This window comes from Camellia sinensis, chromosome 13 (assembly GCF_055761805.1).
Source record: "Camellia sinensis isolate YWXY chromosome 13, ASM5576180v1, whole genome shotgun sequence".
NCBI lineage: Eukaryota > Viridiplantae > Streptophyta > Magnoliopsida > Ericales > Theaceae > Camellia > Camellia sinensis.
The window spans coordinates 133,564,451-133,581,577 of NC_138973.1; the positions used below are offsets into that span (position 1 = coordinate 133,564,451).

The following is a 17,127-nucleotide window of genomic DNA, read 5'->3' on the forward strand; positions in this document are numbered from 1 at the left end:
GAACCGTTCAATGTGTAGAACTCTTTGAGTACTATATGTGTGTAAAAAATCACGTTGATCGGATATCGATAACTATGTGATCAAATTAGTTTTTTGTCAACCGTTAATTTATTCACCGTCCATTTTTTTTTATACAAAACTGATTTGATCACATAGCTATCGATATCCGATTAACGTGATTTTTTATAGGCATATAGTATTCGAAGAATTCTACACATTAAACGGTTCAGATTTTCAAAACGGGACCCGTGGTGAGCCCCCACGGGCCCAACAGCACGGTTCAGTCCGATGGTGGACTGGACCAAAGCCAGACCATAATTTATTTATCTTTTCTCTTCAATTAATCATAACCACACAAACAAAAAATCATTTATCAACCAAAACCACAACCACACAAAACCCTAATTGTGGGAGAATATTATAATGTAATGACCAAGTGTGGATAAGGGCATTTTATAAAATTGAACAAGCGTGGAGATATATATATATATATATATATCTTGAAAGCTTGTGTGGATTATCTCATGATAGTTTGAAAATGAAATTAAAAAGAGAACTTTCATGGAAAAGTGTTAATAATGACCCGGTGTTATTTTCTTACTCAAGTCTTTTTTTGGTTTGAACCTTGGGCTTCTTAAGGAAATTAAAAAGAAACTCTTTGTTAAACATGACTTAGTGTTGTTATTTTTGTTTGAACTTTGAAAGTGTTAAAACAGAATTTTGTTACTTTGGTCATTTTTGGTTTGAACCTTAGGCCTGGTAACACTTTACGGATTGGATTTATTGATTTTGGGAATGCATGTTGGTACAAGTTTATAGTCACATTTTTTTTGTCCATGTATGTTCAGAGGGATGGTATTAAATTTTTTTCAGTTAGAACCTGAGAACTTGTGCAGGGTTGAGATACTTTGTAGAATAGAGGATGATTTGATTGTTTTGGAGTCATGCAGTATCGTGTTTGGTTTGGTTGGAGCTATGTATGCATTGAAATTTTGTATAAATTCGTTAGATTTATAGTACTATTGATTTATACTGTTTGCATGTCTTGTTAGTTATTATAGTATAGTTGATTCTTATTTAAATTTGAATTGTGTGAGTTAATTTAAGTAAGCTAGTTAAGGATATTAATTAAGTCATCTATCTATTCTATCTGCATAACATACCTACATTTAGCAGTAAAGCCCAAGCAAGCCCAAGCTATAGACCAAATAATGCATCTCACACTTAACATATCACCAAACGAACTAAACTCAAAGTAGAGGTAAACAAAAACTAGCAGCAGCCCCAATATATTCCAGCAAACCAGTTAAGTTTCCTCCTAACCCAGAGTGGAAAAAGATAAGCAAGGACGCATAATAGCTAGACATACACAGTTTTCCCCCAAGCACAGCCCGCTTGGGTAAGCCTCAAAATAGTAACCATACATACAAAGACGGTGAATAACAATCATAGCCTCAAAACTAGCACCTCTCCTAATGTCTTCCATTTTCTCATCGAGTAGATTCACCTCCATGTCCAATTGACCTACACTTGAACCACCCCATTTCAACACACACACCCATACACACACACACACACACACATTTTGTAGGCTAAGTCACTCAACCCACAACAATAATAAAACCTGCAAGAAATCTCCCTATTATATGAGCTAACATACTCAACCCTCATTAAAGCCATTTCACTCAGCAAAGAAGCAGGAAAAATAATATAAGAAGTAATAAAAGACTTGATTCCAAAAATGTATCCTCTCTTCACTAGGCCCTCAACAAATAACTCCATAATATTTGTACCAGCTTTCAGAACCTGCAGCAAGATAAAGTTAGAAATGATATAGTACCTTAGGTCACTCAACCCTCCACACCCTGTCCTCTCATGCCTAGGCCTTTGCTCACTGTCACTCAACTCACCATCCCTATAGTACAACCAACTTAACAATCTGCATAACAACCAGTTAGTGAACATCATAAATTTTGTTGCTTACCATATTCAGCACATAGAATGAATATGCAACCCTCCAAGCCCCTGACCAGTATGTACAATGGTAGTATCCCTCAAGATGGAATAATGGGTCATAATCAATAAAAAATATTTTATAATGTCAACAATGCCTCTCTATTTAAGATAAAAAAGAATTTTGCTTTAAATTATGTAAAAGATAAGATGTAGTTTTTGTTATACATTGTTTGTTGTAAATGACAAATCTGAAATTGTCAACAAAGAATATTGGTTAGTTTAGCTTTTGTCGTGTACTAAGCCTTTTGTTTTTAATACCAAATTCCTAATTGTTTAGGCTTTCAAATTTTTGCACTTTTTTGGGAAAGCTTTGTTTTTGTCTATAATTTTATTTAGGATTTTTTTTTTTTGTTTTTGATGGCCTTCCTCTTGGCATGCTTCTAATGCATTACAATTCTCAAATTTTGGTCCAACTCAAATATCTTATTTTTTGTAATTTCTTTTTATCGTTTATTCATTTTGTGTTTGGTAAGAAACTATCTTAGTTTGTTGTTTCCTATTTGAATTGGTCATGACACACCTATTTAAGAGACGTAATGTTATACTTCAAGGTAGTGGAGTTAATGAACATGACATGAATGACATAGGTACTGCTCTAGCAAAAACGGTTGAGGTTGAAAACGATGGGGGCAATCAATTTAATGTGAGTGACATGGGTGATGATTTGGGGGATGAACCAATAGATATGGGTGATGAACCAACAGACATAGGTGATGATCCGAGTGATGAACCAACAGACATGGGTGACTATGAAGACCAACCAGCAGATACAACTGAAAAAGTTAATGAAGATCTTACTGGACCTTTTCCTGGAGGGCCATATGATCCTTCGATTTTGAAAAGTTTTTATTGTCACGTAGCAGCCAAAATTTGGCATAATGATGTAAGTCATTGTCTTACATTAATTTAATGTTTCAAATTTTGTTTCAACTTTACTAATTTTTTTTTTTTCTTTTTTCTTGTTTTTATTCTATGTTGCAGGAACGTGGAATACTTAAATGCTTAAATCATGGTTTTAAAGTTAGAGAATGGTCATTCAACTTGGAAGATAATGAACAGTCCAAATTTCATGGTTTAATAAAGGATTCAGGGTTGATTTCTTTAGTGAGTTGCTCCTATAAATTTGTAAACAAAGTTGTAGTTTTGGCCTTTGTAGAAAGATGGCAGCCAGAGACAAACACGTTTCATCTACCATTTGGTGAGATGTCACCAACCTTAGATGATGTTAGTGTAATTCCAGGGATTCCAGTGATTGGTAAATCAGTCTCTTACAAGAAGTTATCAAATGTTGACGCTGCAAATCTGCTAGTTGAGGCTTTGGGCGTAATAATAGATGAGGCGAATGTAGCGTTGAAGGTAGCACGGGGCCAGTCTATCAAGGTAGAATGGTTGAGACAACAGTTTGGGTCAGTGTCTGATGTGGACAATGATAATACCATTGAGTGTGCAACTAGGGCATATTTGTTATATTTGTTAGGTTGTACCTTATTTGCAGACAAGACAGGCACACGTGCTCCGGTTGTGTATTTGTCTTTTTTTATGGATTTGCGGTTAGTTGCTTCTTATGCTTGGGGTGCAGCCGCATTGGCTTTTTTATACCGGCAATTGGGTACTACAACAAGGTATGCCGTAAAACAAATGGTGGGATACATGACATTGCTGAAAGCTTGGATTTACGAGCATTTTGTTGGTGCTAGACCCCACCCCAATTTAGACTATAAAGAAGATCAGCCTTGTGTCTTTCGTCGGATTTTTCGCACCCAATCTGGTTCGTCAACATCTATTTTACAAAGGTTGCGAGAGGACCTCGACAGATTAGAGGCTCATGACGTAAGTGTCAATTTTATGTCAATGTATGTATATATTACTTGTTATTATTCAATCCAATTCATAACTTACATATAAAATTTTTACTATTGTAGGTTATTTGGGATCCATACCATGATAAGCGTATTGAGCATCCTTTTTTTGATGTTGCTTACTATAGTGGATGCTTAAAATGTATGCACATTGTTGAACCATACCATCCAGATAGGGTACTGAGACAGTTTGGTAGGGTGCAAATTATTCCCTCACCTCCGCTTGCTCCAGTTTGAGCCTCTAGAGGATCCACTGCAAAACAGTACATCATTGCCTATAAATACTTGGATACGATTTGGGAGAGTTGGGAAAATCACTTGTTGTCTGAGATAGCTCGTAGTGTTCTAGTCTTGCATCCATGGGATTGTGTGCCAGGTTACTTGAACTGGTTTACTTCCATTTCACACGTGCAAGTTCAAAACCCGACACATCGTTCTAAGTATAATCCACGCATAGAGACATCAGCTGATTATCGTCAACTTCAATTCGTATGTCAATTTTTACCATTTTCATTTTCATATATATTTTGTTTAAGGCAACTGTTAAGTTTTATTTTATTGTTTGCAGCGCATTGACAGTGCCTTAAGCATTTCACGTTCAATGCTCGAAATTGGATACAATGAAGCAGCTCCCACCTGAGATATGTTACGCAATGCCATGAAGAAGATAACACAAGTCTTGGAGGGCCAACAGTCCACTAAAGAACACACACCATCAGAGAACTTGGTGTACACTTGTCGTAAGAAGCATGGAGCAATGTCTTAGACTTTAGTATTTGTTAGGTTCAAATGTTTTAAATGTGTATTTTGAAATCTTAGTCTCAAACATATGTTAGACTTTTTGATGGTGTTAGACACAAGTATAACAAATGTCAAATAACACTTTAGTATATATTAGACTTTTTGATGGTGCTAGGCTTGTATATGACTTTACCATACCTTTTTGGGCACTCAATGAATTATTTTGATGGTTTAGATGGTTTGAATTTGTTTATATGGTTTGGGCACTCAATGAATTACTTTGATGGTTTAGATGGTTTGATGGTTTGAATTGGTTTGAATTGGTTTGATGGTCATCACTGAATAAACAAATCTGGACTAATGAATAAACATGAATTTTCTGTTCATCACTAACTAACCGAACAAATCCTCCTCGTTCAGCACTGTAAAACCGAATCAAACTGACTTATTCAGCACTGTAATGCCGAACAGGTAGTCTTCGTTTATCACTGTAATGCCGAACATATATGGTTTTTTAGTACTGTAGTGTCGAACATAAATGCTTGCTAGCCCTTTCACAGTTGCTGGCCTACTCATTTCAGCACTGTTGAACCGAATAAAAACAATTTCTTCACCACTGTATAGTCAAAAAAATAAATTTTGTTCAGAACTGTTTTGTCGAACAATAGTGATATTGTCAGCACTGTATGTCTGAACAGAATTTGTTCATCACTGTGTAACTTGAATCCATTCCAATTCACATTTTTCATCAACTTTAATTCAGTATAACACAGAAAATAACATTCATTTCAATTCACTGTTTACCATTCCAATTCATTAGAACAAAGAAAATAACATGAATTAAATCCATTCAAAATACATAACTTAAATCCATTCCAATTCACTCTTTTCCATTTTAAGTTAGTTTAACAAAGAAAATTACATAACTGAAATCCATTCTAATTCTATTTCCTAGCTCACTCATATGACATTAGTCCTCATCCAGGTCAACTGTTTCGATTGTGGCTACGTCTAGATTGATGAGTGATTTGAAATGTTGCACTCTGGAACTGTATGCAACCTCCTAGCCTACTGCACAAGGGTCATGGTACCTCCGCCAGTCAGTTGCTATGGGTGGAATAGGATGACCAGGCTCCAAAATGAGCTACAAAAAAATAAAAAATAAATTAGAATGTACAAAAATGTTGTCGTTATTAAGAAATTTGTCGTTATAATATACAAGAATGTACAAAAATATTAAAAACCAATACTTGAACAAAATGGTTGTTGTTGACAAAGCCAATACATATGTCCTTGCGAGAGGCAACAGACGTCGGTATTGACCTAAGAAGGAGGAATGTCAAACATTGTTGCATAGACAAGTGGACCAAAACGACTTGGTAGAAAGACGATATAAGATGACCCATGTCAGGCATCGTCATCCACCGGTCCAACCCAGGGTTTGGTTCAAAATATGCCAAGATGTTGGTCAGGTCATCGATTCTCTCTTGTGATCCAAATAATTTCCTGTAGTGGTCACTATGCGCATGCAACTCTTTAAGTAAATATTTTCTCACTTGTAACCATCCTTTTTCTCCAAAACCTATCAAACCATCAATAGCTCGGAACCCACAATTGCCATCTGCTGCAACATTCTTAACATATTTAATATATCATCTCAATTCAGAAGGGAATGCCTCTAAAAAGCAATTTGGATTCAATGATCGAAGTCGGTGAACCTATCACAGGCCAATGCCAATGTTAGACAATAAAGTAGACAACATGACATAATTATATACCTCACTAGTAAACCATGTACCTTTTCTTTCTTCTTTGTTTTCACCTTTTTTGTTGTTACACTCGCCTTGGCAATGACTCCAGGTGGATAACTATCTTGTGCTGACGCAACTATTTCAAACACAGATGGCTCACGACGAGTGGAGGTCTCAATCTTCAATTTTGGCCGACCCCGTGGATTAGACTTCACTTCCAGCTCCATCAAAAATGTATAATCAAGTTTGGCTAACTCCCTCAATTTTTGTAACAAAAACCTCTTCATATCTGGATCCACTTCCTCGAATCGTTTGGCAAACAATTCTAACTCAGGTGTACAAGTCCACTCTTCACTTACAATGTGTGGGGTACTCAACATATCAAGCTTAGTCCAATATGAACAAACCGAAGAGAGGGGAATTGGCCAATTTTTCCTCATGTAATTTGCTATCTCATGTGCACATGGCAAACCATGAGTACGTCGAACAACACATCTACATGCCGTAATATCAATACCAACAGAAAATGCTCGTTTAGACTCAGCCAATATGATCTCTAATGCAGTAATTGAGAGATTACCACGAAGCTCCTTAAACTGCGCAGGTTTGAAATCATGTTGCACAACTAACTTGCTTTTCTCAAATGATGATTTTATTTCACTATGTTGCAACTCAAGTAAATTGTGTATCCTTGTCCAATTCGACTCAAAATTTCCTTGACTTGATCTAAGATATCTTTTAAGTTTTGCATGTGAACTCTCAACCCTATATATGAAAATAAACTGTTATACAAATAATGTTATAAAAAACCAAACAACTAGTAAATTTAAATGTTCGTATTTACCTATTTGTTGTAGAATTTCCAAAGTGCATAAATGTGTCAGTCCAAGCAGCCACAAATTTCGACTTGTATGTATCCAACCAAGATGAGGTAACATAATGAAATGCATCTTGATAAGTACTGAACTCACTATATTACAAAGATAGTCGTTGCATGTATACTTCTTCAGACGATGACATAACCAACATATTCCAACTCATTATAAACATTTCCTATTTATCCTTTGTCTCAAACATCTTTTTGCAATTAGCAAGCACATTTTTTCCAATATGCCATCTACACAACAAATTTGTAGTTGCAGGAAACACCTACATATGGCATTCATAAGGGCCAATTCTCTATCTGTGACAATAACATAAGGAAGAGTATTTTCATCCATGACACTACGCAAAAGACCAAGTACCCATGTATAGTTATCCTCATTCTCATACTGGAGGTATGCAAATGCAACTGAAAAGGTCATGTCTGTCAATGTCACACCTACAATCTCCAAAAGGGGCAACCGATATCAATTGGTCTTATAAGTACAATCCATCAACAATACTTTTGGAAATGCACGTAACAAATTCAAACTAGTAGGATGTACAAAGAACAAATCAGTCACTGTCTCAGTATCTACACAGCTCCTATGCCACTCAATGTACTTGTTCATCGCTAACTGACCTAATAGTTGTTGCATTTGAGATCTCCCAGCTTTCTCAGCAACTTTATACCTATGACGTGCATTGTAAATTGTCTTCATTGTGGAAGCATTTGCATCATCACGTTGTTTCAATGTAACCAATATCTCACTCGGTCGTACCATACTCTTTGACATGTCTACCAACAAAGAGGTTTCCTCATGTGACAACCTTCCAGCATAAGAATGACCCTAAAGATATTCTACAGCAGGATGATTATGCACACCACAAATAACTATCAAGATCCAGTCATCATTTATGGCTAATTTTTTGCCCTTTAATAAAAAAGGACATTCACATTTTTTTGTACCAGTCAGTCTTGCTTTTTTTTTGTTGTCTTAGGCCTGTTGTTTTTTCGAGTGTCCCTATAAGATCCACTCCTCTCACAAGCTAAGCTAAGTCTTGGCTTCTTACCTCGAATACCACCCCCATCTGATTTCTGCACGACAATAACGAATCCATTTTTTCTTCCAACTTGACGTGTCCATCGAATTAACTCATCTCGACTCTTGAAAATCTGAAATAAATAAATTAAACTAACCGATTATTGCACATAAAAAAGGTACATTACTTGTAAAACAATCAAAGACTCACCTCATGAGTAACAAATTTATTACTATAATCCATTACAAGTTCTGAATCAACCTTACTGCCTCTAGTCGAAGCATCACCCTGAAAACACGTGTGAATGTAATTTCGAAATTGAGAAAATGATCTTCATTCTAACAGTCCCGAAACTAATGGTTTTGTTCAGTTCAACAGTGACGAAAATAAAGATGATATTCGGTTTAACAGTATTGACTATCTGCATTAATGTTCGGAACCTATGTATTGAACGAAATGATTATGTTCAGTACTGTATTATCGAACATAATTCTAACGTCATCAAACCAGTACCGAACAGCTCGAACGAAACAAGAACGAGCGAAAACGACCGAAAACGACCGAGAATGTTAATACAAGATAGATAAACTTACCAATGGAACGCCGGTCTCACTAGAATTGTTGTCCTCGTCCTCTATTGCTCTACACAGTGAAATAAGTGATGAAGTATACGTTATACTTGAAGCAAAACTTTCAAGTTCAATAGCGTTGATGATGGTGATGAAGATGACACATTCAGGATTTAAGATGATTATGAAAAATAATAGATTTAGGGTTTATATTTGTTGGTTATGAAAAGTAATAGGTTTAGGGTTTACAAACATGGAATGCATATAGTTGGAGTTGGAGGTAGGAGTGGGGGTGGAGGTGAGTGTCCAATATTATAGAGTATTAGTTCTTATTGATAGGTGGGTGTTCTATTTAATAATGTCTTTTAATGTAATTTTACTTTAGAGTATAATTGTAATAAAAAAAATTATAAAATGGGGGATCCAAAGAATTTTGGCAGGTGCTAATAGCAGCACTCTTTTAGATTCATCTTAAAATAAAGGGTAAATTACATTGACACCCTGATGTTTATGTTTTATTACAATTTTTTTCACTTTTTGGAAATTAACATCTCTCTTCCTGAGATTTAAAGTTTCATTACAGATTGCTCCCCGAGGTTTAAAGTTTCATAACAGTTCCCCCCTCACCGTAATAATCATCATACATAAAATTAAATTAACAATAGAGAGTCAGTGTAATTTCCCAAATGTGATGGGGGAAACTGTAATAAACATAAACCTCAGGGGGTATCAGTCTAATTTATCCTAAAATAAACTAATGCCAAGGTTGATAATGTAACGTCCCTAATAGTTAATATCATGGGTAAATTACCAATATTTTCTAATAATTGGACTTAATTCCCATTAAGTTCTATTGAAAATAAGTATTGATAAAATCGTCACTAAAAATAATTTTTCTTGTGACAATTTTTTACACATGCCGCTAAAAATTAACAATTAGTGACTTTTTTTTTTTGTCATGATTTTTATAGATTGTCACTAAAACTTATAATTAGTGACGTTTTTCTGTGACGAATTTTTTAAATTGTCACTAAAAGTTGTGAATTAGTAACACTTTTTGTAACGATTTTTTTAAACTGTAGCTAAAACTTATAAATTAATTACATTTTTTGTGACAAAATTTTCATATTGTTGTTGAAAATTAACAATTAGTGACATTTTTTAATAGTTTTTAATGAAAATGTCACTAATTATCATAGGACCTATTGGACAATAAGTCCACTTATTAGGATCTACACGTAAATCCCCCTAATATTAATCCATCATATAAGTATGCTACAATTGATCAACAATTTCATAACTTCTATTCATTATATTTTTGATCAGTATAAAAGAAGACATATTCAATATATATTCATCAATCCTAGATTTTGAATCTATAGCATATGACATAGATACAAGAGTAAAAGAAAAATAGAACTAAGTAATGGAATGTCTTAATGGCTACAATCTTTTCAAGACGATAGTTGATTACAATAAAATGAATTTAAACTCAATACAACTAAAGCCCAGGGATTAAACAAGAATAATTACATTAAGAAACAAAAAATGAAGCCTTAAACTCCAAGTCGTCTTAAGTTGCATCCTTGGTGAAGGCATATCATCAACACTTGAAAGTTGTTTTCCACATAGGGTGAGCCACAGCTCAGTAGAGATATTCTAACATAGTATATGAATCTTAGCAAAATTATAAGGTGAATGCACATGCATGCTATTTGTCAAACATTCATCGTTTTCCATCTCAAAACAATGTAATTCCAGATTATAAATCAATTCATGAAAATAATCATTTTATAACAAAAAATAGCGCAATGGATACAACACATTAGGAATCTCTAGGTGCGTGTCTGCCAGTACTAGAAGAATCAACATCTAACTGTGCGAGTTTCTGAACTGTCACCAAAGACACACAGGCCAACATAATAAAACTACAACCACACCTCCTAACCAGATTCACCACGGTATTCACCTCATTTTCTCAAAATCAAAACATTTATAATGTTCAATATGAAATGATATTCCATGCACAATGTATGAGAAATTAGTTTCCATTTAACCTAATCCTTATGCAATGCCTACAACAATCAAGATTATCCTCCACCGATAGCCCAAAACAATTATTTCTATAAGCAGGTAGTTTTCAATCATAATATACAATTCCATCATTTTACAATGGGAGTGATATTACATATCCAACTCCACCAATCATCATTAACATAATCATTGTCCCAATCTTATGAAAACTCACAACATTTTCCATTTCCTTACATAATTCCAAACATTCGAAATTTAGGGCAAAACCCCTTTTATTTTACAAAATCAATTTCAAGGAGAAATATCCACTATTTTAACATATCCTACCTAAAAACACATTGCCACAACTATTTTCAAGAACTCATTAGAAAACCCCTCTTTTGATTTCAAATCCAAACCCTAGGTTTTCCAAAATTTTTCGAATCAATACCCTTTTCAAAGAGCAAATAACTAAGCTAAAAATCATATAAAAGAGTCAAAGAAATCCCTACCTCAAAGTAGAAGACAAGAAGAACGATGGGTAGACCCTGACAAAGCCGAAAACACTAACTTCTTCGATTAGAATGAAGCCCTCAGTATGCTCAATGTTTTTCTACAAAGGACTAGGGTGAAGAAATCAATGGATTGAGAGTATTTTGAGCTAGAAGTAAGAGCTAGAAAGAGAGTCAAGGTTTTTAGGGTTTTGAAATTTTTAGAGAGAGAAAGAGATGAAAAAGTGATCCAAAAAGTCTTCTTCTTGAACTGATGTACGTACAGACCGCTCGAGCGACCAAAACACCGTTTGAGCGAACAGGTACAAAAGTTAACACCGCTTAAGCAAACAAAATCACGCTTGAGCGCACAATGACCCCCTCCCAATAGTTTTGCAAACTACAAAAGATCGCTCGAGCGCAAGAAGTGTTGCTCGAGCGCAGATATCACACTCTTAGTAGTTTTACAGACTATAAAAGACCGCTCTAGCGCAAGAAAGACCGCTCGAGTGAAGAAGTAAAAATATGGGCAACAACTCTTGGAAAAATTAACTTTCCAACTTGTTTCAAATGCAACCAAAACTCCCAATAGCCATACTTAACAAGCATTAAGATGGAAAAGAGATGAACAACAGTTAAGTATATGGATTCTCGAATTCAAAATCACATAAATAGGTCGAGTCTAAACCAGAATCATTATAATCTCCCCCCTTAAGGAATTTCGTCCCCGACATTTGAAATCAACTACATTTTTGAAAGTACAACAAATTATATGTCATCCGATTCGTAACAAGGATATACCGAGTTTTTCAACATCAACAATTACCATTAAATTCTCCAAAACATATCCGATGTTCATATATGTATACTACAACATACGTAAAAGTTCCAACACAAGTCTCAAATAACAACAGTAAGTCCAGATACTTCTCACGGACTTCCGCCTCAGGCTCCAAGACGTCTCCTCAACCCCGTGGTGTCGCCACATCACCTTAACTAATGGAATAGTCTTGCCTCGCAAGACTTGGTCCCGAGAGTCTAAAACTTGTATCGGCCTCTCCTCATATGATGCATCCTCATCTACCTCCAACTCAGTCCAATCTAACACGTGTGAAGGATCTGGCTCGTACTTCCGAAGCATACAAATGTGAAACACATCATGAATCCCAAAAAATTTGGGCAGCAAGGCCAAACGATAAGTTACATCCCCGATCCGCTCTAGAATCTCAAAAGGCCCAATAAATTTAGAGGACAACTTCCCGTTCTTCTCAAATCTCATCAAACCTTGTCTCGATGATATCTTTAGGCACACATGATCTCCTACCTCAAAAGTAAAGGTCTCCTCCTACGATCGACATAGCTCTTCTGGCGACTCTGAGCTAAAACAAATCTCTTATGAATAAGTGTGACCTTCTTCATTGTTTCCCAAACTAAATCAGGACCTAACATAAGTGCATCACCCACCTCGTCCCAACACACTAGAGATCTACACAATCGGCCATATAAGGCCTCAAATGATGCCATACCAATACTTGCCTGAAAAGTGTTATTATAGGCAAACTCCACTAAAGGTAAGTGTCTCTCCCACGACCCCTTAAGATCAAGAACATAACCCTGAAGTATGTCCTCTAAGATCTAAATGGTTCGCTCAGACTACCTGTTAGTCTGAGGATGATAGGCGGTGCTAAATATTAATCTAGTACCTAAGGCATTCTGTAGGCTTTGCCATAACTGAGCCGTGAAACGAGGATCTCTATCCAAGCCGATAGTCACAGGGACCCCATGAAAGTCGAACTATGTCCTTTACATAAAGGTTGGCAAGATAATTTACCGAGTCATTCGTGTGCATAGGTACAAAATGTCCTGATTTAGTTAATCAATCGACTATTACCCATACTGCATCATACCCCATTGAGTCCTTGGAAGAACCACAACAAAAATCTATCGTGACATGTTTCCACTTCCACTCGGCTATAGATAAGGTTGCAACAAACCCGCTGGTCACTGGTACTCGGCCTTCACTTGTTGACAAGTAAGGCACCTCGAAACAAACAAGGCTATGTCTCTTTTCATGCTTCTCCACCAAAACTGGTGGCTAAGGTCGTGGTACATCTTTGTGCCTCCCGGGTGTACGTAAACCATGAATGGTGGAACTCTTGAAGTACTTCCTCTTTACAAGATTTTGGCATGAAAAGACAGTTCAAATACCTCACACTAGAGTCAGAATACACATTCAAGCCCTTCTCTACCTTCTCGTTAGCTATTTTCTTTCGGATAGCCTCTACTTCGAGATCCCCTCGCTGTGCTTCTATAACTCAGCCCATTAGCGTAGGTTGCGTAACTATAGTGAACAAAATGGCAAACTCAACGGACTTGCTAAGATGCAAGTCGAACTTGCCAATAGCACATAACATTTCCCATTTCCAGATAGCAATACTAGCTATACTTTACAGACTTCCTACTCAAAGCGTTAGCCATTACATTGGCTTTCCCGGGATGGTAGTGCGACTCAAAGTCATAATGCTCCATAAACTCCATCTATCTTATTTGTCTCAAATTCAAATCTTTCTGTGAAAATAGATACTTCAAACTCTTATGATCGGAAAACACCTCGAATCTCTCACCATATAAGCAATGCCTCCAGATCTTTAAAGCAAAAATCACCGCCGCTAGCTCTAAGTTGTGAGTAGGATAATTTCTCTCATATGTTTTCAACTGACGCGAACTATATGCTACTACTTTTCCCTCTTGTATCAATACATAACCTAACCCTTCTCGAGACACATCATAATAAACTAAATAGCCCAAGCCCCTCTCTGGGATAATCAACACTGGAGTAGTGGTGAGTCTAACCTTAAGCTCTTGAAACAACTTTTCACAAGTCTCACTCCACACAAACTTCACTCTCTTCCTTATTAATCTAGGTAATGGTGAGGCCAATCTAGAGAAGTCTTTCATGAAACATTGATAATACCCGACTAAGCCCAAGAAACTTCAGATCTCAAAGGTATTCTTAGGTTGTTCCCAATCCTACACTGTCTCTATCTTAGAAGAGTCTACTGTTACCCTTTCCATAGATACCACATGGCCTAAGAACTTAACTTCTTTCAACCAGAACTCGCACTTCCCAAACATAGCATATAAGCGGTGGGCTCTAACCAACTCAAGTACAACTCACAGGTGTTCCTCGTGTTCCTTCTCAGAGAGTAAATAGATCAAGATGCTGCCAACAAAGACAACCACAGAACGGTCCAAGAACTCATGGAAACTTTGATTCATCAAATCCATAAACAAAGTCGGTGCATTGGTTAGCCTAAAATGCATTACTAAGAACTCATAGTGGCCATACCGTATATGGAATGCCATTTTCTGAATATCCTTTTCCATTACCCTCAACTGGTGATAACCCAATCTTAAGTCAATCTTAGAAAAGCAACAAGAACCCTTTAACTAGTCAAACAAATTATCTATATGAAGTAATGGGTACTTGTTCTTAACAGTCACCCAGTTCAGCTTCTGGTAGTTAATACACAGTCGCAAAGTGCCATCATTCTTCTTAACAAACAGAGTCGGTACTCCTCAAGGCAATGTACTAGAGCGAATGAAGCCCTTATCTAACAACTCTTGGAGTTGAATCTTCAACTCATATAACTTGGCAAGTGCAAATCTATACGGTGCCATAGAAATTGGTATCGTGCCAGGCACTAAGTCAATGGAGAACTCAATCTCTCGGTAGGGTGGCAAACTAGTAAAATCCTCAAAAAAGACATCCGAGTATCTACCCTTGGCAACTCAACTCGGACCACATCACTCTTACTACACAAGAAAGCTGCAAGAAGACAACTAAGCTCGCCCCTAACACAAGGGTCACATATTGGCGATATGACTCTATCAGCTTAGTCCCCCAGAAAATAAAAACATTCACCGCTCGAGGTGCACACCATAACTCTCTGACGGTAACAATCTATAATAGCATGGTATGAAGACAACCAATCCATATCCAAAATGATATCGAAACTCGACATGTCTAGCAATACAAAAGCAAAAGGAAGTTAGCGATCGGAAACCTCAATCTCACAACCGTGGCATCCCTAGTCCAAGTTATCCTTATCTCCAACATTGACAATAGAATTAAACAACAAAAAGTTACCTCTCAAAACAGAGGGTGCTGACAACTGATCTGGCGTGGTAACAACGTACACACAACACCCTGTAGGTCTTTGCTCTACCTACTTACCCTTCGGAGCATAAGACTGATAAGCTAATTAAGTTGAAGAGGTTCCTTGAGTGGCCCTCGAGGCCTATGCTAACTGGGTAGGCTGATGACTTTATGTTTGTCTCAAACCAGATGCACCAGGTGTGCCACTTGTCTAAGGGCAAACCCTCCTCAAGTGCCCCGACTACCTACATTGATAACAAGTAGGCGATTGCCCTATCTCTTAACTCTGGCTCTAAGAACGAGCCGCAAACGGCGCAGACTGCTGCATTCCTTATCTCTGCAAGCAAACTAGAGACTTATGGCCCAGCTGAACACACTTAAAGCAAGTGATCCCACCATGACTAGTCATCCATGAACAAGAACTCGGTACAGGAAAGGTGGATCTAAACAGTGCTGCCTAGAACTACTGTGGGGTAGAACCCCTCTACCTCTTATTGTCCCTCATCTCTTTTTGAACCTCCTGACTCCTCTGCTTGGAGCCCCTCATCCTCTTCTCCTCCATCTGAATCATAGTCTCTAAATAAGTAGCCAGCTCTACAAGATGACCGTAATTATAGCGATTCTGGTTTAGACCTAACCCACTTGATGTTTTGGATCAGAGTTTTATTGTTTATACGATTGCTCATGTCTTATTTCTCCTTATTCCTCATTGAGTTTGGTCAACAGGTTAGGAGTTAGTTTTTCAAAATGGTTCATGCTCAGATTTTAGCCTCTTCGCTCGAGCGACACTTTTTGCGCTCAAGCGGTCTTTGAGAACTCTCAGTACTTTTGCAGGCTTGTAAAGATACTAGGAGTTGGCATTCTACACTCAAGCGTTGTTCACTCGAGCGGTCCTTCTTCAGCTCGAGCGATGGTCCTCTATTTGTAAAACTTCTGGGAGTTTGTACTCTTCACTCGAGCGATAAACTTCTTCTCTCGAGCGGTCTCACTTATTGTGTCTTGTTGCTTGAGTGGTACTTTTTTTGCTCGAGCAATCTGCGTGTATATCAGGTCGTAAAGTTCATTTTTTGAGTTACTTTTTCACACTTTTTCACACCTCTCTCTCTCTAAATCTCCGATCTATTTTCTCTTTCTCTCTAGATATCATCTCTAAACTCCAAATATACCTTGATCCACCAATTTCTACACCATAGTCCCTTTGTTAAAAAGAGAGAGCACGTTGAAGGCTTCGTTTTAATCGGTGAAGTTTGTGTTTTCGGCTCATTTGAGTTTTACCCATCTCTCATTTGGGTCTTCTTCTTTGAGGTAGGGATTCTCTACATGTTCTTATGATTTTTAACTTAGTTATTGTTATTTTTAAAATAATATTGTGATTTGGAGATTTTTGAACAAACTTAGGGTTTTAGGTTAAAACTCAAAAAAGAGGTTTTCAAATGGAATCTTGAAAATGGTTGTGAGATTAGAAATGAGGTTGAGTTGTGATAACATGGTTAGTTTTGATACCTGGAATTGATTTTGAAAGAAAATGGGGTTTTTGCCATAAATATCTCAAATGTTGATTTTGTATAAATAATTGGAATTGATGTTGCAAAATGTGAAAATTAGATTGATATTGATGACGAT

At 36.8% G+C, this 17,127-nt stretch overlaps 1 protein-coding gene across 1 annotated transcript; it reads right to left on the bottom strand.

The window, feature by feature from the left end:
• Positions 1–5,051: 5,051 nt before the first annotated feature.
• On the bottom strand, positions 5,052–7,671 carry LOC145805721 (uncharacterized). Its single transcript, XM_082900905.1, has 5 exons — positions 7,517–7,671; positions 6,415–7,132; positions 5,867–6,250; positions 5,708–5,760; positions 5,052–5,232 (listed from the first exon to the last, which is right to left on the bottom strand). The coding sequence occupies exons 1-5, from the start codon at positions 7,669–7,671 to the stop codon at positions 5,052–5,054; spliced, it is 1,491 nt and encodes a 496-aa protein (XP_082757031.1).
• Positions 7,672–17,127: the final 9,456 nt, after the last annotated feature.

Excerpts from the sequence above, each read along its gene's own strand:
- LOC145805721 (XM_082900905.1), bottom strand. The coding sequence starts at position 7,671 with ATGACCTTTTCAGTTGCATTTGCATACCTCCAGTATGAGAATGAGGAT. Across the intron at positions 6,251-6,414 it reads AAACAAAGAAGAAAGAAAAG|AATGTTGCAGCAGATGGCAA; the intron begins GTACATGGTTTA and ends AAATATGTTAAG. Across the intron at positions 5,761-5,866 it reads ACAACAACCATTTTGTTCAA|CTCATTTTGGAGCCTGGTCA; the intron begins GTATTGGTTTTT and ends ATTTTTTTGTAG.